Source organism: Antedon mediterranea, chromosome 4 (genome assembly GCF_964355755.1).
Source record: "Antedon mediterranea chromosome 4, ecAntMedi1.1, whole genome shotgun sequence".
Classification (NCBI taxonomy): domain Eukaryota; kingdom Metazoa; phylum Echinodermata; class Crinoidea; order Comatulida; family Antedonidae; genus Antedon; species Antedon mediterranea.
This window is the reverse complement of record NC_092673.1, coordinates 7905891-7927682: the sequence shown is the minus strand read 5'-3', so window position 1 is coordinate 7927682 and position 21792 is coordinate 7905891. Positions and strand designations below refer to the sequence as shown.

The 21792-nt window shown below is 31.0% G+C and overlaps 1 protein-coding gene across 3 annotated transcripts; it reads right to left on the bottom strand.

Annotated features, from left to right (window-relative positions):
• Positions 1-53: 53 nt before the first annotated feature.
• Positions 54-19714, bottom strand: LOC140046525 (dynamin-1-like). Of its 3 annotated transcripts, none has more exons than XM_072091199.1 (18): positions 19459-19714; positions 16624-16697; positions 15464-15613; positions 14897-15100; positions 14439-14537; positions 13269-13429; positions 12606-12748; positions 11632-11835; positions 10659-10797; positions 9582-9739; positions 8979-9045; positions 6018-6131; positions 5517-5626; positions 4717-4858; positions 4358-4504; positions 3495-3727; positions 2905-3033; positions 54-2714 (listed from the first exon to the last, which is right to left on the bottom strand). In XM_072091199.1, exons 1-18 carry the CDS (start codon positions 19617-19619, stop codon positions 2663-2665), a joined length of 2487 nt encoding a protein of 828 aa, XP_071947300.1. In that variant the 5' UTR covers positions 19620-19714; the 3' UTR covers positions 54-2662. The 3 variants fall into 3 exon arrangements, with proteins under 3 accessions (XP_071947300.1, XP_071947301.1, XP_071947302.1); XM_072091200.1 differs by having other exon boundaries at positions 8979-9030; XM_072091201.1 differs by lacking the exons at positions 54-2714; positions 2905-3033 and having other exon boundaries at positions 3491-3727; positions 8979-9030.
• Between the last annotated feature and the right edge of the window lie 2078 nt (positions 19715-21792).

The following is a 21792-nucleotide window of genomic DNA, read 5'->3' as shown; positions in this document are numbered from 1 at the left end:
CTAATAATATTAACAAAGATTTGTATATTTTTTATATATTTATTATTCACTTATCAAGTCTTATATAATTCACACTAATTTATTTACATCATCATACAAATAAACATATTCTTTATTTAAATTCAGATATTTTTAACTTTTAATTAGGGAATAAGTACTGTTACACCCTATATAAAACATGATCACATATACAATGGTTATATCCCTCAGATATAAATAAAATAACTCATTTCTAATCCAGATAATAATATTCTTAAAGGTTTTATATATATATCCTTGTTATTTGATTGGTTGATTATGTATCATTATTTTGATCCATCCTCACAAGTGGGTGGTACATTGCACGTTCGGAGAATGTTGGTGACTGAAAACCATTCTGTATACACTGTAGTACCTTGTTCCGAGCACTACTGATATATTGATTAATGGGCCTAGGGCCTTTCAACACTAAAAATTAATTATGTGTAATAATTAATGTTTTTCCTTTGTGAAAATCATAAACGTTCATTATTTAATGGTTAACATATACTTATATATAATTAATTCTACAATTTAATCAGAAGTAATATTTTAGAAGACTAGGACGCGAATTTGTAAAAAGGGTACATAAAACATATACACATATGTTAAAGGGTACATTAAACATATACACATATGTAAAAGGCTACATTAAACATATACACATATGTAAAAGGGTACATTAAACATATACACATATGTTAAAGGGTACATTAAACATATACACATAATTATGTTAAAGGGTACATTAAACATATACACATATGTTAAAGGGTACATTAAACATATACACATATGTTAAAGGGTACATTAAACATATACACATATGTTAAAGGGTACATTAAACATACACACATATGTTAAAGGGTACATTAAACATATACACATATGTTTTATAGTTATAATGTAATGCATTTAGGACTTTTGAGATATATCTATGTATATATTTTCTACAAATTACAATTGAGGAATGTATAAAAGCAAACTAGTACAGTATAACGCATTTCTTTTGTTTGCATTTTAAATGAAAGCTAGGATAAATAAAAAGTAATGAAAAAAAATTATAGAAAATCAGTATCAATCATGTACGCCAACATTTTGCAGTAAAACATGTACCAATACCCTCTACAGATGTTCATCTATGTAGGTTATATTTTGACAATATATATCGTAAATTCTGTTTAAGCTTCATCATTCATTCAAAATGTGTAATATGCAATGAATATAGGCTAAAATATCCATTCAAATAGCAATAATAAATTATAACATCTTTATAAATAATAATTTTTTATTTTGTATACTTGAAAATTTTAAATTTACAATGTACTCAAATGGATTAAAAAATCATAATAACGCCTTCTTTCTTCTAAACAAATTTGGACTTTGACCAGATTAATATTTATAATTGTACAGACTTGGAACATTAAAATTTGTAAACAAAACATTATTCACATATCTTTATATTTATAATTTAATATATCTATAAAACAAATATTTCAATATACATACTACGGCAACATAATTTTATTTTCAGTAAATGGCAGTTGCAAATTTTTCCACAAAAAAAAATTATTGCTAAAAATTCAGGGATGGGTTAAGGAATTTTGTGAATGGCCAGTTGGTTAAGAGGGGAAAGGGGGTTGTACAGTTTTCATTAGGGTCTTGCACAGTGGCCATTACAAAATATTTTAAGGTGTGAATATAGTCTTACCTAATAATCAGTAAATAGTAAAAGAGGGAATTATGACTCTGGGCCTCCTCCATCCACCCCTGGAACTGTAAATGAAACTAACAAATCACTTTATTCTTAATTTTTTTTCTACTTAACATAAAAACAATTTTGTTTGTGTATACTTTACCGATTCATTTAAAATATGGAACCATCCTCGTAAGCCCTGTTTAAGAATTTGATTAGGTTTTTTTAGTTAATCCTTCTAAACTTTGCTAACCTAAGATCTATCCTGGCTAACGCAAAACCTACTGAGCCCTTCACAAGGTCTACGGCCTAGGATGAAGCTTATCATCATCGGTTGTACAAAATGCATTTAATAAATAGGACCGCTCCTTTCGCTTGGTGCCCTAATGCAAAAACGCACTATTCGATGACCTCCTGTGTGTTTGATGTTGTTACAAAAAGGAGGAAAGGCAATCAAGTCATGTATTGAAGGAATAGGCTTATTAGTCATGTATGGATAAACACTATTGCATATTTATTATCTAAGAAGGTGTGACTGGTGCTGTTTAGTGGGCCTAGGATAACATGTTTTCTTATAAACGATGGACTGAAGTCACATCTTTGCATTTCTGAACATTGTTTATTTATACAGGATTATTTAAACATACTATTGTTTGGTATTCATAAAAAAATCATTTCACTTATCTTTGATGGCTTTTGATATGTAAAACATCATCTACAGAAAATTTATTAAACCATTTGGAAATGGCGCATATTCACTATTAGAAATAATATTATATTAGCACAATTATTGTATGACCTTTGACACAATACTGCTAGTATTAATTAGTATTAGGAAGGGTGTACTACTTTACATTCCTTCCTAATATGTAAATACATGGAAGTAAATGATTTATTGGGGCATGACCATCATCAGTTCAAGGTCTGTATTAATGTTCTTCAAATATTTTATCGAGGTCGTCCAGGAACTGCTGGTGGCATTGATTTATTGTCAGGTCGCCTGAAATTAAAATAAAAAATCAGTTTTTAACTTACATTTTATCAAATTTGCGGAAACAAAAGACAGCATAATACATAATTGTTTACTTCCTTTTTAGCATCCACATGTTATAAATGGAACACTGGATTTTATTGAGAGTATTTAGAGAACAAACAAGGGTTTAGTTTTTCTAAAGCCTGAGTGTGCTTACTTTGGTATACCAGGAGCTGGTCTATTTGGAACATCTGGCCTTGCTGGTACTGGTCTTGGAGGCTGCTGTTGTCCAGTGGGCCTAGGAGGTGGCCTCCTGCTTACTTGAGGTTGTGGTTGTGACGATGGACTGAAATACATAAAAAGCATATATCAGTTGTCAGTTTTCTACCATGGGCCAGATTGTAATTTATAAATTATCTTGCAGGCCAGACATAGAGCATGCATAGACTTTAAACCACTTGTTTTAACATTATTTTATTTATATTGGTTTTTTTACCAGTAGCTTTTTGCAGGTCATTTGAAATTGTGTATCCCTGTAGTATATGTCTGTTTTTAATATATTGATTGTTTTAAATAATATAAATATTGTATAATAATTTTATTAATATACATTTTAAAAATTTACTCATATTATTTCCATATTTTAAGTGGCAAAATAAAATTGAATCTGACTCAAACAGAATTTATCCCACAGATCCTTTTATACAGCAAAATCAATTGTGTTTATGCTGTGTAGGTATGACTAAATCCTTCTGACATGATTTTGGGCTTTTGATTTACTATTCGGAAGGTGTAGCTACTATTTACCCATTTGAGAATGGTTTAATGAGGTCGTCATTCTTAACTGGTGGTGGAAGCGGTGTTGAGATTGTCTTCATACTGACATCACCAATAATTTGTAGTGCCTCCTTTGTTGCCTGATACATCCGGACCATCTCATCCCGACGTTCAGCCTCTTCCGCTGACTCTTCCATCAGGCCGTTCTGGTCGCCAGAGGAATACAGATGAGCCAACAACTCTGATGTTATGAATTCTTTTGTCTAGAAAAAAATAAATTTGAATTACTTTCACTTTCTAGGTAATACACAATGAGATGAGCTTTAAAGCTTGGTTCCCACTAAGACAATATGCATGCAACCCAAGTAAATCAATGAATCACAACAAACAGTTTGGATGATCTGTCAATTATGATTGGTCAAGCATGCTCTGTCCCATGTCATTGTTGAACCAAGACTAAGGAACAAAAAATGAACTACAAAGATGTTATTATATCTTTATTCCATTATGTTTTAATAAGACCAAAACCAAAAAAAATTATTATCAATCAGCAACGTCTGTATACTAGTTTTATTGTGGTATATAATTATGCTAAAAATAATAACTACTTATTGAGTTTAATTTAACAAAATAATTTGTTTCAAAATAATTAAAAAGATAATAACTGCAAAGTCAGACACTAAAAAAAAATATTTTAAAATACATACAGAAATGCTATATAAACGAAAAATATCATAAAATGATATTGAACCCTCAACCAGAAGATGTTTTGTGTGCAATGCCTATGTTTTAAAATCTATATAGCTCTATTTGAATACATAAGGATAAGGACATACATGAAGGAGCACAAATGCTTAAAGAGATTAAATAGTTCAGAATCCCAAAAAACTTACATCATTAATCATAAGGAACATAAGAGTTTTGGGCACAAGATCTCGAACCTGTTTGCTGACAATTTTCATGTATGATTCCACTAAATTCCGTATTGTTTCCACCTGTCTCTCTAAGATAGGATCCATTGAACCGATGTCACCTACTTGCTATAAAAAGAGAATGAATATAAAATTGCATTTTTGGTTATTATACTACAGGACTAAGAAAGTCAAAATGTCTCTGAATAGTGGTTGGCTGTAGTGTTATTAACAAATATTTCCCTTATTTATATTTCAATGAATTTGAGGTTTCCCCTGAATAGGGGGTGGGGGAGGGGGTTTAATATTAAATATGTTGATTATGAATTTAAAGTACTTACTGCTGAAGTTTGTGTATCGTCATCATCATCTTTTATGGTTTCTGGATAAACACCTGCTCTTAAGAACGATGCCTTCCAACTATCAACCTCTTCTTGACTTTCGCATGATAATTCTAATTGTTTATAATCCTTATATACATTCCTAAAACAAATAAAATGTAAGCATATAGTAACTCTATTAAGAGCAAGCCAAGGCAGGGGCGCCGTTTACCGTGCCTAAATAGCAATATCGACATGGGTTCAAGGCCAACTCGCTCCACGTTCTGGTGGTGGAACAGGACTTCTTGGATAAGGACTAATATACAGCGTAGGTCAGGTGTACACAGTTTGTCCGTGTGCATTTTAAAGAACCCAGTTCATTACTCGAGACAAGTAGGGGGTTCACAAAATAGCCCCTGTTCAGGGAGATCACCACCTACCTGATAGGACAGCGATTAATTTACTAGTCTATAAAAATCACTGGATCAAGGATAAATTACCACTTGATAAAGGATAGTGGTCATACAGTATGAGAGGCTTTATAACTTCTTGAAGGACCATGGTTTATTTGACAATGCCAGTTAGTTTATTAAACCAGGACATGTTGCTTAAGGAATAGGAAATCAAATCTGTCAAATTGTGAATACAAACACAATATTTCAATTGAACCATTCTTCATCGGGAAATCCTGGAATCACCACTAATTCTTACAACCACAATAATTGTTCAGAAATATAACAAAATACTGTAAGGCTAGATAAAATATAACTTATAGAAAAGTATATTGTTAATGTAGAATTTAAATAAAAACAACTGAATACCTTTGATCTGGGTTGAACAGTGCAAATGCATGTTTCTTTGATAAAAATCCTTGTTCTAAATCTTTTAACTTTAAATTTTCCAATGGAAGATAAAATTTCTTTTCTTTTTCCTAAAAAAATATAAGATTTTTCATTAGAAAATGAACAGCAGTTTAACAGTGCCACTTAAGATTGGTGCTTTTATACCTATTCCAAGGGTATTGGTTCTAATCTAGACTATGTACCAGAATTTTCCAGATTCAAATTTATTAGGTGTGAATGTACACTATATGAAGGTTTTGTGATGACTTTAATTGTTCAACAATCACACTTAGGTTAGGGAAGTGCGAACTCAAAATTCTCCTACCAGAATAAATACCACTTTTAAAGTGAAATACAGGATTTTATAATACAGCTACAGTATATTATACAATGACTGCAATTATATTGGAATGGTTTTAAACTACAGTACATTTAAAACCCTTGCTTGTGCATACAAAAACGTATAAATAAGCAACTTACTTCATCATCCTTAAACCACATGACATTTTCGGCAGTGAGGACAAACCAGTAGTCACGTGAACCACCTTTCATAAAACTGATGTTGTGTAAACTAATCCATCCTTTACGAATAACCTAGTAAAAATCAAATTTAAAAACAAAATCAGTTTTGGTAATTACACAGATAATATATAAGATAATAAACTGTATCTGTTAAAAATATATCAGTTGACCTCCTTAGTTATACATTTTTTTCCCCAATATGTTAAGGCAGAAATCATGATTAGTGCACGAACATAACTATTTTAATTTGTTAAAGAATTACTAGATATACCCTAAATATAACTTACACTAAATAGGTGAATTAATAGACAACTTGCAATTTTTATTTATATATTGTTTATCTAATTATTAAGAATTAGATATAGTGCAAAGCAGTTTAAAAGCAAAATAAAAAAATCATGCAATATAAAGTGTAAGTGAAGAGGTAGTAAAAAGAGTCCACACAATTAACAAGTGAAAACAAGGGTGCCACAACCAGCCTCCATTAGGAGAAAACATTTAATCAAGTCTTAGTAGATGGAATTTAAGGTTTAATCGTGAAATAATTGCATACAAATTTTGTAATACATTTTTTACTTCTACTTCTAAAAAAAGCCCCGAAAAATCTGACCTTGCAAAGAGGTCACATTAGGTAAAATTGCTGATAAGGCCTGAACCCCACTTTCCTGACAACTAATTTTAGGTTTTATAATATAGCCTAAGAGATTTCAACAAAATATTTAAATTTTTACCTATATTATAAATATATAAAGCGTCTGCTTTATCTACGCTAACAATTTGGTCAAAATCTGATAATTTGGCTGACAAATAAATAAAGGTAATTTTGTAAAATAATAATGCAGAAAAGAATAATAATTAGAGAATAATTGAAACTCAAGTGTTTATATTATGATTCACTGATCCCGTCGTAAGATACCAATAACAAGTTTAATACACCAGCAGGCGTGGCAAACGACACATGGGGTCTGGCAATTTTGTTAAAAGCAATAACTGCTCAATTACGCATTAATCAGTGCTAGTACAGTAGTAATAATTGGAATTAGGCACATATACAATATAATATTATTATTTGTTAAATCTATCAAAATAGTTTTATATATACAGTACAACCCCTATTAAGGGAACACTTTTGGAACCTTACAAATTGTTTCCTTAAAATAGGGTCAGCAGTATATATTTCTCCTTGAGTTCCCTTAATAGGGGTGTCCCATGAAATACGATGAGTTCTGCTTTTTAAAAAAACCTGAACATTCTGAGACTTATTAATTTGTTTAGTTTAAGTAAAATTATTATCAGGTTTTTTATTTTATTCATATAAGTCATGGTACATAAATTACAAAATATTGCCTTAAAAAATAGCACAAACCATTTTATACAAACAAATAATATTTTTCAAAGCAAATAAATTACATTGCTATAGCAATTGTAATATGAAAAGCTAAATAGAAAAGGCTATAAAGCCAGAAAATTCAATTCTTGTAAAAATAAGTAGTTATTTCAAAATACACAGTAAGACACAATTATTGTTTTACCAATTTTCCTCTGTCTTCTTTACATTTCTTGAATTAAAAATGAATAATCAATTTAAGAGTTTTTCAAATATATCGGATTGTATGGAAGTGTATTTTGCAAAAACAAAAAATTAAATTACAAACCACATGAAAAAATAAAGATTAATAAAATAAGACTTTGAATAGGTCATTTTGCAGTTTAAAAAAAGTTATTCCCTTCCATAGAAAAATAATGATTTCATTTATTAAAAAAAACAAAAATTAACATTTAAATTTATAGTTTTTTCATGTAAATTATCAAATTCATTTAGTCAAAGTGAATAACTATAAATATGACATTAAAATGGCATATTGAATATTTCTGGGGGCCAATATACCTTTAAACTATCTGAGTTATGAATCAAATAATTAGGGATTTATGTGATGATATGACTCAGTAAATTTAACCGACCTTTGTTGCTCAGTTAAACCACCCCTACCATAGCAAACTTCGCTCATTAAAACTAACATTCGAGTTAAAATAACTATAGCGAGACATTTAATGAATGTCTAACATAGACATGTTTCGAAAAACTATTCTCATCATCAGAACAGAAAACATCGCTAGAGTACTTATATTTCTGGTGATGAGAATAGTTTCTCGAAACATGTCACATTTTAAGGCAGTTTGCCTATACATTAAATGTCTCACTATAGTTATTTTAACTCGAAAGTTTGGTGGAATCAATCATGATTTTATATCTAAAAAACTAACATTATAGCTCGGATAAGTGAGAGGAATTTGCAAAAGTGTTTGCACTAGACTTTTTCTGCTTAGTTTGTTGACCGAACAAAGCTTTAGGTATACTGTATTGTAAATTTGTTTTCTATTTTTTGTTAAGAATGAAATGATACCAGCATGGAAATACGACGTGTAGAATATACCTGAGTGAGTGAGTGAGATGCCTGTAGACCCTTCTTGGTTGTAGGTCTCTTTCTCACGGCTTGTGCGCTGTGTGTAACAGGTTAATAAACCAAACAAAAACGAAAATAAAGCATAGAAAGTGCAAAAGGGTGAAGTTATTAACTTTTGGTTTTGTTGGATTGAATGAGAAAAAACCTATTTTAAAGTTATGTTTTACTTGAATTTAATCCAGTGTAGTGTTGTTAAGGAATAAAGGACTGTCAACAACTCTGGAAGGGGGTAAAAGTTGCCCCATGTAATTAATTAAAATCAGGACACAAATTGAAATAAATTTATGAAATAAAACCTGAATTCTCAGAACTGCCGATGAATGGTAGTTTGGACAGCCAAAGGTAGGAATTATTCAATCAATCCAACAATCCCCGAAAAAAAGAAGAAATTAGTTATGAATAATCATTTGCAGTGTAAAAATCCATAACATTATTACAGCCATGCTTAATATACCTGATTTCCAACACCCTTCTTCTCGCCTGAAGCTTTTTTTTTACCTTGTGCACTGAAAAAGTCATTTCTGAATGAAGATACATTTAAACATAACAAATATGAATTGTTTCTGACATTATTCTCAGTTGATGTTATTGCAAAAGAACCTGTAACACAACAATCTATTGTTTGTCCAAAATGTGTAACATTTTATTTTTTATAACATTGTGGGATAGAATAGAGCCAATGGGCAAGGCCATTCTGTATCAATAAAGTAGCATGCCTTTAATATGATGGGCTAATTAGCCCAATGGTTGATAAATAAATAAAAAGATAAACAAACATTTTAGTAATTGATTGAATTGATAATAAAAAACAGAGAATTTTGGTTTATATGGCCAAGTGGTTTAATGATAAAATTTGTAACAATTAAGGTTTTCATGTAATAAGATGTGGTTCAGAAGTCCTCTTTTTTCCTTTCTTAAATTATTTATTTATTATGTTATTGATCAGAAGTAAAGATTGAATTGAAAAAAACACCTTAACAATCACTGTGAGTAGTCAAATGTTGGGAATTATATAGCAATTTTTAAAGCTTTTAAAGTTTAAATTAAATGAACATACTTGGCAAACCCAATAAAATCTTCATGATTTGTATTCATGTAGGAGAGTTGGATGTCCAGAAGAACCAGTACATTATCTTTCGTCCGCTGTTCTCGTTCACGTACGTGTGTTGTTATAATGCGTTCTGTTTCTTCTCGTAGCCTTGGGTATCTTGCCATCTACAATCAACAAAAATATAAGATAAAATTAAAAGCTGAATTTACAAGACATTATTGAAAAAACCATGAGAAAATTATGTTTGCAATAATACAGTGTAGTGTAGAGTTTACTTCTGGCCCATGGTTGCTTAGTTTTAAATTTTGAGGATCAGAAGTTTCTTCAGTTTTTAGTATACAATATTAAACTTTATAATTTAATCAAATAATTTCACAAGTCTGATATGGCATGGTAAGGGATCAGACCAGAATGTGAGAGCATGGGACCTGTAATATTGACTGTATCCATTGGTAAGTTAATTTACTCATTGCTTTCATCTAATCCTTCGAATGAGACATAAAGCTGTTTACATACAGTGTACGTATTATTTCACAGTGTGCTGATCATGATAGGCGCTGCACTGCCAGCTATCCCAAAATTTCGGCAGTTTCCAGTACAGCATGAAGATGATTACTGTAAAACCAGAAACTTTTGCGACATGAAACACAAAACGGTTACATCGCCCATTTCAATAAAACTTTCACAAATTTGAAAAATTAGGTACAAGTAAATACTGTATCAATTCATTGTGAGCGCGACCTTCGTGTTACAAAACATGTACACTCTACTAATACAGTGATTTGTGTTGTTTGGATGACCACGCCCAGGTTTCATTGTACAGTACTTTATTCTAACTTAGCAATAAGAATGCGACATCCTTTGTGTTTACTGACGGTACACAATAAAGCAAACAAAAAAGCTTTGGTTTTATCAGTAGTAGGCACGTGTGTACGTGTAACTGCTTGTACTGTAGTACTGTATTTTGCATACTCAATATTATCCTGAAAATTATTCGCAGCATGAAACTATCGCGAATTTCAGTCAAAAATTCACAAAAGTTTCTGGTTGAGCTTATGGTAATAATATTAAAGATTTAAATACCCTTTCTCCACAGGACCTGACAACATTATTTAGTTCTGTAACTACCATATCCACACACTTGAGGGCAGGCTCTTTTAACCTTGAAATTTGTTTCTTTGTGATGGCTTCAAATGCACTGTCTGGAGTAAAAAGGCCAACTCTGAGGATGAGAACGTCACAATTATAACTATTTATATAACATGCAATAAAATTTGGAACTACAGTACTACAAATTTGTTTAAATGTTTTACCTATTATACTTATTTAACAAGCTTTTTTGGGTTTATTTTATACAAACAATTTATTGTCATTGAAACAAACTGAAATCATACATTGTTGAAGTTAAACAAAAGTTACTGCAGTGAGAAACAGTTTGGCATGATTACTAACTCTCTCAAAACCTGAAACCCTGGGCTAACACAAAATAATTACTTTTCCATAAATTCTGGTATTCCGGTTTTGAAAATTAATTTTAATCAATTGTTAATGGCAATTTATGAAGCGACACACCCAAAAATCAAAATGTGGTAATGGCTTCTTAGAGAATTTGAGCGTTAGAGTTGGTCTGCAGCAGTCACCACAGTGTTTGATGTTCTGGCAGAAGCAGTAAAGAAAGATGTGGAATGGAAAGATATGTTAAGAAAGGATGAAAATCAGTTGGAAGGAGCATGATACAACATGAATTGATTGATTGTTTGACCACTTGGAAAAAGAAGAAAATAGGCTTCAATATATTGAGGATCATTTGGCCCTTTCAGAAGATTTTTAGAGAGAATTTTCCGGAAGTACAGCTTTGGAGAGTTATGATGGTGTTTTCGGTATAGATGATGATGTCATTGTTCTTTTAATTTGCATGATAGCAAACACAGTTAAGTTAACATACATGTTTTGATTTTCATTAAATTATGAAAGCTTAGAATGCAACATCTGGTATATGTAAATATATGTAAATACAGTATAGGCAATATAAGGTTGAACTTGAAAAGAATCTTACTTTACACCATGAATATTTTTAATAGTGATGCTGATTTCTCGTCGTAGTGCTTTTTCATCGTATTCCATTTTAGCAATTTCAAAAGGGAAACGTTTATGGAAGATATGGTTGATTTTTGCACCGGCAGATAACTCATCTGTGTCCACTTTATCACCTGACCCTTCAATAATCTTCTCAAAGCCAACACCAAACCCTTGTACCATTCTAATAAAAAAGAATAAACATAATCATGTATTCAGACTCTACTCGAAATTTGTTGTTTTTTATTATTTGTCAATACACATTACACATTATTTGATACATATATCATAATTTGTTGTTGGGTTAATTAATTTATTGGCCGAAGATTCTAAAAGTAATTCCTTTTTCAAATTTAGGTTTATTGTCCATTATAGAGAACTATCATAATTAAATGTCTTTGTGAAAGAGTGCAGCCAATATTTACATTGTTGTATTTCTTCGGCTCTTGCTATTTAAAATAATCAGAGAGTTACAACCTCCGTTCAACTTACAGCCAATTTTTGTACGGTATTACGTCTAGCAACGTTAAACGTTCTGCAGTTCTGTATTATAGAATCTAACTCTTAATATAAACTATACTAAGTGTCCCACATGGGATGAAGATTGCCATTAGCAGTACTCGTTCAAGCACCAGCAATTATAACCTGACAATCCCACGAACTAAACGAAAGACATTTGCTGACAGTTCGTTCGCCGTAGCAGGACCCAAAATTTGGAACAGATTACCAAGTCACATTAAACACTTAAGACGACTATAATCAGTTTAAAAAACATTTAAAAGCACTATATTTCAAACAATGTTACGATACTAATTGATGTGAAGCGCCGCTGATTATAATTAAATGTTGTATAAATGTGCGCTATACAAGTAATAATAATAATAATAATAATGATACTGCAGGATGTTTAACATCACTACACATGATACTGCTCATGTATCAGGTACAACTTACTGTAGCATTGCTTTTGTTTTCCTTGCTGGATCATCAACATTCATATTCTTAAATTCTGCAACCTCTTTTTCCAGTGATAGCTGCTGTGACTGTAACTTGCTTCGTAGTTGTGGTAACGTGTCACGTATGTGATTTGTTAATTGCTAAACAAAATTCAAATAATATATATTACTTGAATCGTTAATAAGCATAAATCACACTTTTCAATTGAATCAAATACAAATATGTTCATCACAAATTCAATAAAAATAGTACTAATGTACAGAAATGATGAAATGGGGTCTCAACAAACCAGGAAGGGTTGTATGTACGAGACTCCAGATTACATGAATAAAATTGGATTTCATATTACAGTACTCTGTATATAAGGTAAGACAAAAGTAAAAAAATCATATAGTACAGTAAAATGCGATGTTTAAAGAACAACACATAGTTGCAAGCTTAAAGAATAATGGAAGGTATTCATGTTTAATGCTATCTGGGATAGGATTCTAATTTAATTTATACAACTGTCTCCGAGGGGAAAAGGCCTATGTCGGTTTATCCAGGTAATATACTAGTGAAATTATTATCACTGTGGCAATGATATGGCATATTGTACATTATATGGAATACATTTTTTAATATGAATGGTTTCATAAAGAGAATTGTAGCTCTTTATACCTGGTTCAGTACTTTCTGTAGATATGGAGTTCCCATCTTATCTGCCAGGTGTCTGTATGAAGCGTGACTTAAAAAAAACTTCCTTTCAGCTGCAAGTGCTGCTTTGATGTCCTTCTGGCCATCGATGTCTTTCTGACTTCTGTTTACAACACCAATGTAACCTTAGGAAAATAAAAATGTAATTGCTACAAATAACATGAAAAGAGATTGTAAGTAATACAGTAATACCCTGTAATAATAATAATAATGGTAGTCTAGTCTTATATACAGCCTAATACAATGTTTCTAAGTGCTTTACACACAAAAATGATCTATACAATATCCTAAAATAACCACAGAAGTAAGATGAAGCAGAGGAAACATTTTCATTAGGCGAATAGCTTTTTTTTGGAGAATAACAATTTTGTTGAGGTTTGAAACATAGTTGTTTGCCCAGACAATATTACAGTAAGAAATAAAAGGTAAAACAAGTGAACAATAAATCATGCGAAGGACTTCTTTGGGCAAGTAAAATGAAAGACGATATAAAATTCCAATATTTTTCGAAATTTTAGTTTCGATCTCTTTAATGTGATGTTTGAAGTTTAGTTCTTCGTCTATTTCTACTCCAAGAAATTTAGTATGCTTAACAAGAGGAATTTTGTGGGCAGCAAGGTAAACATTATGAGTGTCGTTAATCAAATCTTGGTGTCGAAAACCAAAAAGTATAAAATGGCATTTGTTAATATTTATTGAAAGTTTGTTTGCATTGAAATAATCGTTCACGTTCTTCAATTCCCTATTAAAAGTATTGAAAATGAAATCAAAATTAGTGTGTGAATAAACAATGGTTGTGTCATCAGCATAAAGATAAAAAGAAAGGATGTCAGATGCATTTGGTAAATCATTGATATACAATAAAAAAAGAAGAGGGCCTAATAGAGACCCTTGAGGAACACCACAAACAATAGGTTTAAAATAGGAAGAAACATTGTTGATATAGGTGCATTGAAGTCGTGAGCAGCTATCCGGATTTAAATAAGATAAACTCATAAAGTCATATGTAGGAGGCAGCAGCTACCCGTAGACTCTGTTTTAGGTTTTCAGTCTATTTTTGTTTGCTCCCTCTTGGCCTTTTCCAGACATAACCTATGACATAAAACAGGTCACTGTAATAGAAAAATACAATACCTCTTCGTAGTGGAAGTAGTCTGTTTTCTAAAATGTCCCTGGCATCAGTTCCATCATCCATCAAGTCCAGTTTTGTTATTACACCAATTGTACGAGCACCTAAATTAAAGACATTAATTACATTACAAACAACTTCATTTTTTATACTTTATAAATAAAATATTATTAATGTAAATAACTTGGTGGATTGAAATAACTATGGATTTACCAAAGTCCTGTGTCCAAATTTAGTCTAACTTAGGGGGTGGGATTATTCTCGAGCATAGGATTACACACGGTCAAATGCGGTATTAGTTATAAATACCAGCATATTAAAAATTGGTTGGTGACTTTTATACATATGCCTCATAGAACTTTAAATTTAATGTGCATAGCCAAAAAAATGTGGTATAGCCCACAAGTACTGAATTCATTTCTTTCAAAATTTCCTAAAATGGTGTAAATATATGAGTGCCCACCTGAAGGATCAACCTCTTTAGATAGCTTGAGCGCATCCGAGTTTGCGAGATCTGAATTTGCTGGTGATACAGCAAGTATCAATGTGTTATCTTTTGTAATGAACTCCATCAGCATTCCACGGATCTGCATCTCAATATCTACAGGTTGATCGCCGACAGGAACCTTTGTCATGCCAGGTAAATCAATCAATGTGAGATTTAACACTAAGGAGAAAACAAAGTTTAAAATAATTAGTACTGTATTACCATAAGATGAACTACAAACTTTCTGTTATTTGCACTTTGATGATGTTCTGAAACTATTAGGAACAAGTCAACATTGTTCATGTTTTCCCTAACAAGTACTGTAATAGTGAAACATATACAACATAATCCAAAAACAAGTTTCACATCACTATAGTACAGATAACCTCCAGATCATTTCTTTTTTTACACTTTGGATCATCTTTGCCAATTTCTCCACAATATCCACCAGTAAAATTTTGTTCATAGATGAAAAGAAAAACACAACCTAACAATTTAATAAATATTTTATATCTTATGACAAATTTAAAAAGGAAAATTTACCATTAGGAGAATAAACTCTGAGATTAATTGGTACATTTGATATGCCTTTGTTGGAGCCTGTGATTCGGTCTGTCTCTGCCTCTATTTCTTTTCTCACTTCACCAAAATCTGTAAACTTCTTTCCTTTACAGTGTAGAAACTCAGCATATTCTATAACAATAATAATATGGATTAAATAAATCTCAATTAATGTAGTCCCTTTGACCGCACTGGTTAGACTAAAGGCTGACAGATTTTTCGGTATTGCATATATTGGTGAATATATCCACTATATTTTGGCCCTTGTGGTAAATTCAATTATTTTTATACTCAACTCACATAACATCCCCTACAATACATAAGCAAAGATATGAAATATAATTGCAAAGTTAACAGCACTGAAAAATTGTACATTATTTTAAACAATATTGTATTTTTCATATGAATGCATTTTTAAATTAACAGCTTGGGATGTGGAATGTTTTCATCTACTTAACATATTTGCTAAAACCCCTTAGAAAGTCAATGACATAATGACATCAACGGCAGTAATTGCAATCTTAATGATGATCATATTAACATAATTGATTATTTATGATCAATGATGAGAGAAAGCATTGAAGTAGCAAAGGTTACATATAAACATAGATGAGGTTCATTGTACAGTATCCTGATTTATAATAATTTTAACTGTTAAAATGATTTCAAATTGGTATATTTTATTTAAAGATACTGTATTGTCTCCTGAAAAAAAAATGTTTAAATGTTTTTGCTGAATATTTTATTTGTCACATATACAGTAGTTATTCACTTTTACCAAAAATTAGATGCAAAAAAAATTATTTACCTTAAAACAACTGTAGTCCCTCTTTAAATATTTTAAACAAATAGGTTACTTAATAATACAGTACAGTACAAACATTGAGTAAAGTTTTTTAACTAAATACAGGTAATAATGTATACTGTCATGTGATAAGTTTTAAGTTGACTGTAAAGCCTGTTTTCCACTAGGTGAATATTTGCGAATTGAACATTTCTAACTTCTGATTGTTGTGAATTTTAACATAAAACACCTTTCCTATTCATGTGAAAAAATTTGCCAAAGTGCTATGTTGAGCTACTGTACTTAGTACAGTTTATGACAAGAACAGGGAAGGTAAAGATAGAGGCTTGATGCTTACCTGCTTTGTTATTGATGAGCTGTAAAATCAGAGGTCGTCTTGTCACAATTCCTGATCCTCGAGGAAGAAAATCCCTACAAAAAATAAAAAATCTATAAATGTAACAGCTGTAGAAATTAGTAAGGTTTGCAATAAAACCATGTTTAATATTAATATAGTCCTTTCCTTTATCAATATCAGTATGGTAGAAAAGGTACAGTAAAATTGGTTTTTAATCATTTACTTTTTTAAGATTGATTCTAGACTACTCACATTTTCTGATGGAAAATTTCATTGGGAAAAAATTGGTCAATGTTTTACTGTATGCCAGCTTTTAATGCGAATTAAATTCTGATGTTCTTTTTAAATATTTGTATTGTATTTATTTCAAAGGATCTAATAAAATCAATCATTCACTCGACCAAATACAGACATGATAATAAACATAGGCTCTGCTAGCTTAGCACAGTTAATGTATCTTTTGTGTACTGTGAATCCCAAAACCCTACTTGCTAGATGACATCATTGCAGTTAAATAAGTAAGTGTCACCATAATTTAATTATTGAACTATATTTCATGAGGATACCCCTTTTCAGCAAAGTTGATCATTCGGGCCCTAGATCTGTATATTTAAAGCTAAGGTACAGGCATGAATTTTAAACATAAAATCTGGTTAATTATACATAAATCAAATATTTGTAATTGAAATCTAGACGAAAAAACATTAATTTCCCTTAAAATGGTCAAATACAAAATTTGACAAAATTCTGCTATGAAAACCAGGAAGAACCACTTTTTAAATGAGTATGTTCACAGAAATCCTCAATGGACAACCAGAATTTATGCAGCACAGTATATCTGTTATAATATGCAAGTTTTAAACTTAAATCAAACATTGTACATTCCATAAATATTTATTATTTAAAATTAATATTTATTACAATTTATGAAGAATATTCTGAAACATCCCATTTTTATGTTGTAGAAATAATTTACCATACCAAAGTACTGTAGCTTAAAATAAGAATACTTACAGAAAATTAAGAAAACAAATGAATACATATTTTTTAATTAGATTCTTGTATAAAGCTCTGTCTACACTACTTTGTAAACAAAAATATGATTTGCCCATAGTGTATATGGACATGATGATGTCATATACCATATTTAAGCACATCACTACCATACCTAGGCACATCACACTTTTTTGTAAAATTTGTTTGATAGTGAAGACAGAGCTTTAGAGCTAGCCTATTGGTACAGCAGTACTACTTAGTGTACTTTCCAACTTTCCAATTGAAAAATCTTAATACATGTTTTTGAATAATATATTAAAGTACTGTATTGTAATTTTATAATGAAGGAATTACTGCAGTTTTGGTACAATCAGTGGCATAACGAACAGGGCAAAGGCCCCTGGTTTTACTCACTCCTAAGGGGCCATCCAACACTGGGTAGTTGTATTGGACTGCTATGCTCTGGGGCCCTTGGGTTTAGCCAGTGAACGCTCACTGGGTACAATCATGTAAGCTTACAACTTTACTTGAGAAAGAAAGTCTGTCATTTTAAAGAAAGTTAATTTATTAACAGTACTAGACTTCATTAATACTATAAAAAAAACACATCGGTAAATCATATCAAAGAATGTGACTGTCAGTACTTTATCATTAAAATTAAATAAATCTAAAGTACAGTAATTTAAGTAGGTAAATTTGTAAATTCTATTTTAAAACAAGGTCTGTACAAAATTATAATGTTTTGAGATTTTGGAATCACATACACATACTGTGTAGATTAAAATATATTTAAAAACTTTTACTCATTGAAATCATTTTCTTTAACAGGAAATGAAGACTCCAAATTGGCATTGACGACAAATAAAAGTTCAAACGACAAACACAATATCTGCCGTGATGACTGATAAAACCATTGATCTGACGGTAAATTACATCCAACAGCAAGATGATTTTAGTACAGAATATAATAAATAAAATTCAAATGATTAACAATATATAAAATTAGAAAAAATTCTTCTTGAATTAAGCAAAATTTTTTATAAAATGTGAAAATTACATTAAGGAATTAATTTGCTTAATTTAATTTTAAAATGCACTTTGTTTTAATTATAAAATAAAATATATTTCATTCAAGAGAGAAATGCTAATGTGTCTACGCTATCAAACTAGTTTGACAAAAAAAGTGTGATATGCCCAAATGAAGTAGATGCTCAAATATGGTAGTGATATGAAATCATCATATCCATATATGGGTACATCACATTTTTTTCACATAAAGTTTGATAGTGTAGACAGAGCTTTAAATTAGGATATATCATTATCAATGCAAAAGATTTTCTTTGCAGCAAGAGAACCTGGTCTTTTTATCTTAATAAAATGAAAATACATTCATGACATAAATGTGTGTCATACTTTTAATTTTATAGTTATGAACTCAAACATTTATTAGGAGCATGATCACAGATTTGTCTAATAGTACCTATTCTAGGGTTCCTGGACGATTCGGCCCTGAGACGATTCGGCCCGGGACTATTCGGCCCACTTTTGGTGAGACGATTTGGCCCACTTTTGGGCCGAAACATCCCACTTGGTGGGCGGCCGAAACGTCTCACTTTAGACCAAATTCATATTCATTTTTTGGGTATTTATCAAGTTTTTAAAGGTATTTCACAATCTGTATTTTATTGATATTGACAATTTTGATATAATCTATATAATAAATTACTAAAAAAACGTAATTTGATGTTCAAAAACAGAAATCGATGCAAAGCTAAGCCAGACATCCAGGGTCCTATTTCATGTAATCAAGTTCAAGTGACGGGAAAAACGGTGTCTTACCTGCCTACAAAATTCTCAAGTACGCTACTTTTCCCGGCGCTTTGGCCTCCGACGACAGCTATTTGAGGCAAGTCCATAAACGATGTCATCCCAACCGCCGAAAATGCATCGTGAAGTTTATTCACGATGGGAATAAGGTCTTCCATTCCCCGGTTACCCATCTTTAATCAAACAGGCCAGATGCAACTTTATTTGAATCAAAATTAAAGTAAATACAAAATATCCAAATTCGGAAGCAATCTATGTTTTGTGTACGCCTTGCACACTTCCTGATTTTTTTTTACTTACGAGCATGCGCAGTCCCGAGTACTAAACAATGACGTAATGACAAAATCTTCAGCGACTGATTCTCTGATTCATGATCACATTCCAATACCGAGAAAAACTTAATTTTAAATACTTTTTATGTAACCAAATTTACTAAATTATTATTATAGTATTACTGTTTCTGTAATAATTTAGATATAAATATATACAATATAATGTATATTCCGTTGTATTAAAAAAAAATATTATTATTATTATATAAGAATAATCAGCCAGACTTACAAATCGAATGTGATGGCGAATTATCAAATGATCCAATTAAAATTTCAAATTCTTTTAATCAGTTTTTTGGACAGATTGGACCTACCCTTGCAAGTCAAATACCATCACATGCAACAAATTATAAAGACTACTTACAGAACCCTACTCTCAATTCCCTATTTCTTATCCCTGTTGACGATAATGAAATACTCAACACAGTCAAATATTTCAAGAATAATAAGGCTCCAGGTTTTGACGATATTAGTACTAATATAGTTAAGCAAACATGTAGCCTTATCTCTCACCCACTTTGCTATATTTTTAACCTGTCTATGTCTAAAGGAGTGTTTCCAAACAAATTAAAACTTGCAAAAGTAACCCCCATCTATAAATCTGGAGTCAAGTCTGATGTTAGCAATTATCGTCCCATCTCCATTCTGTCAATTTTCTCCAAAATGTTTGAACGCATCATTTATGATCGGACATACAAATTTATGTTAAAACACAATATTCTTTCTGACCATCAATATGGCTTTCGAAAAGGATATGATACTTCGATGGCTCTTTTACAACTTACTAATAGTATTGTGGATGCATTTGAAAAAAACCATTTTGCTATTGGAACATTCATTGATCTCTCAAAAGCTTTTGATACTATCAATCATAACATTCTCTTATCCAAACTTTTCATTTATGGAATCCGTGGACCTGCACATGATCTACTTAAAAGTTATCTGTCAAATAGATTTCAATGTACTAAATATAGCAATGTTACCTCTCATTTTACACCTATATCATGTGGAGTCCCCCAAGGTTCACTGCTTGGCCCACTTTTATTTTCTTTATATATAAATGACATTTGTTCATCCTCTAAATTATTTTCTTTCTGTCTCTATGCTGACGATACTACCCTCCTTTATACAAATCCAAATATTCAGTCACTTTTTGCGGTTGTCAACCAGGAACTGACTAAAGTGTGTGAATATTTCCGAGCAAACAAACTTTCCGTAAACGTTAAGAAATGCTGTTCTATTTTGTTTCGAAACACTCGCAAAACTGTAAATCTTGATGATAGACATATTAAAATTAATGAACATATTGTTCCACTCGTTGAAAATACAAAATTTCTTGGTGTTACCATTGATTCAGGTCTCACTTGGAAGCAACATATGAAATAAATTGAAAATAAAATATCCAAAAATACTGGTATCATTTTTAGACTGTCTTTTTTTCTTCCCAAAAACATTCTTCATACCTTGTATTGTACTCTTATTTTACCATATTTAAACTATTGCAATGTAGTTTGGTGCAACACGTATGAGTCCAACACTAGCAGATTATTTAGCAAACAGAAGAAAGTAGTTCGAATAATTTCAGGTGCACCACCACTAGCTCACTCAGATCCCTTATTTTCCTCCCTAAACCTTTTAAAGTTGAAAGATCTTAACTATCATCAATAGTGTACTTTTCTCTACTCATCGATTAACTCCCTAAACCCACCTCAATTTACAAATTTATTCCAACCAAACGCATCTTTTCACAATTATAGAACTCGAACTGTACAGGATATGCATATCCCTCTTCATAAAAAAACTTCATTTCAATATAACATAAGATTTAGTGGACCTAAACTATGGAATAAACTACCTTCAAATATTAAAGATGCTGTATCTAAGAAAAGCTTTTCAATTAAACTTAAAAGATATATCACATCCAAGTATTAATTTTTATTATATTACATTTTATGATAATAATTTTAATGATGAGTAACAAGAAGAAGACGAATCAATTCTTTATTTATACCAA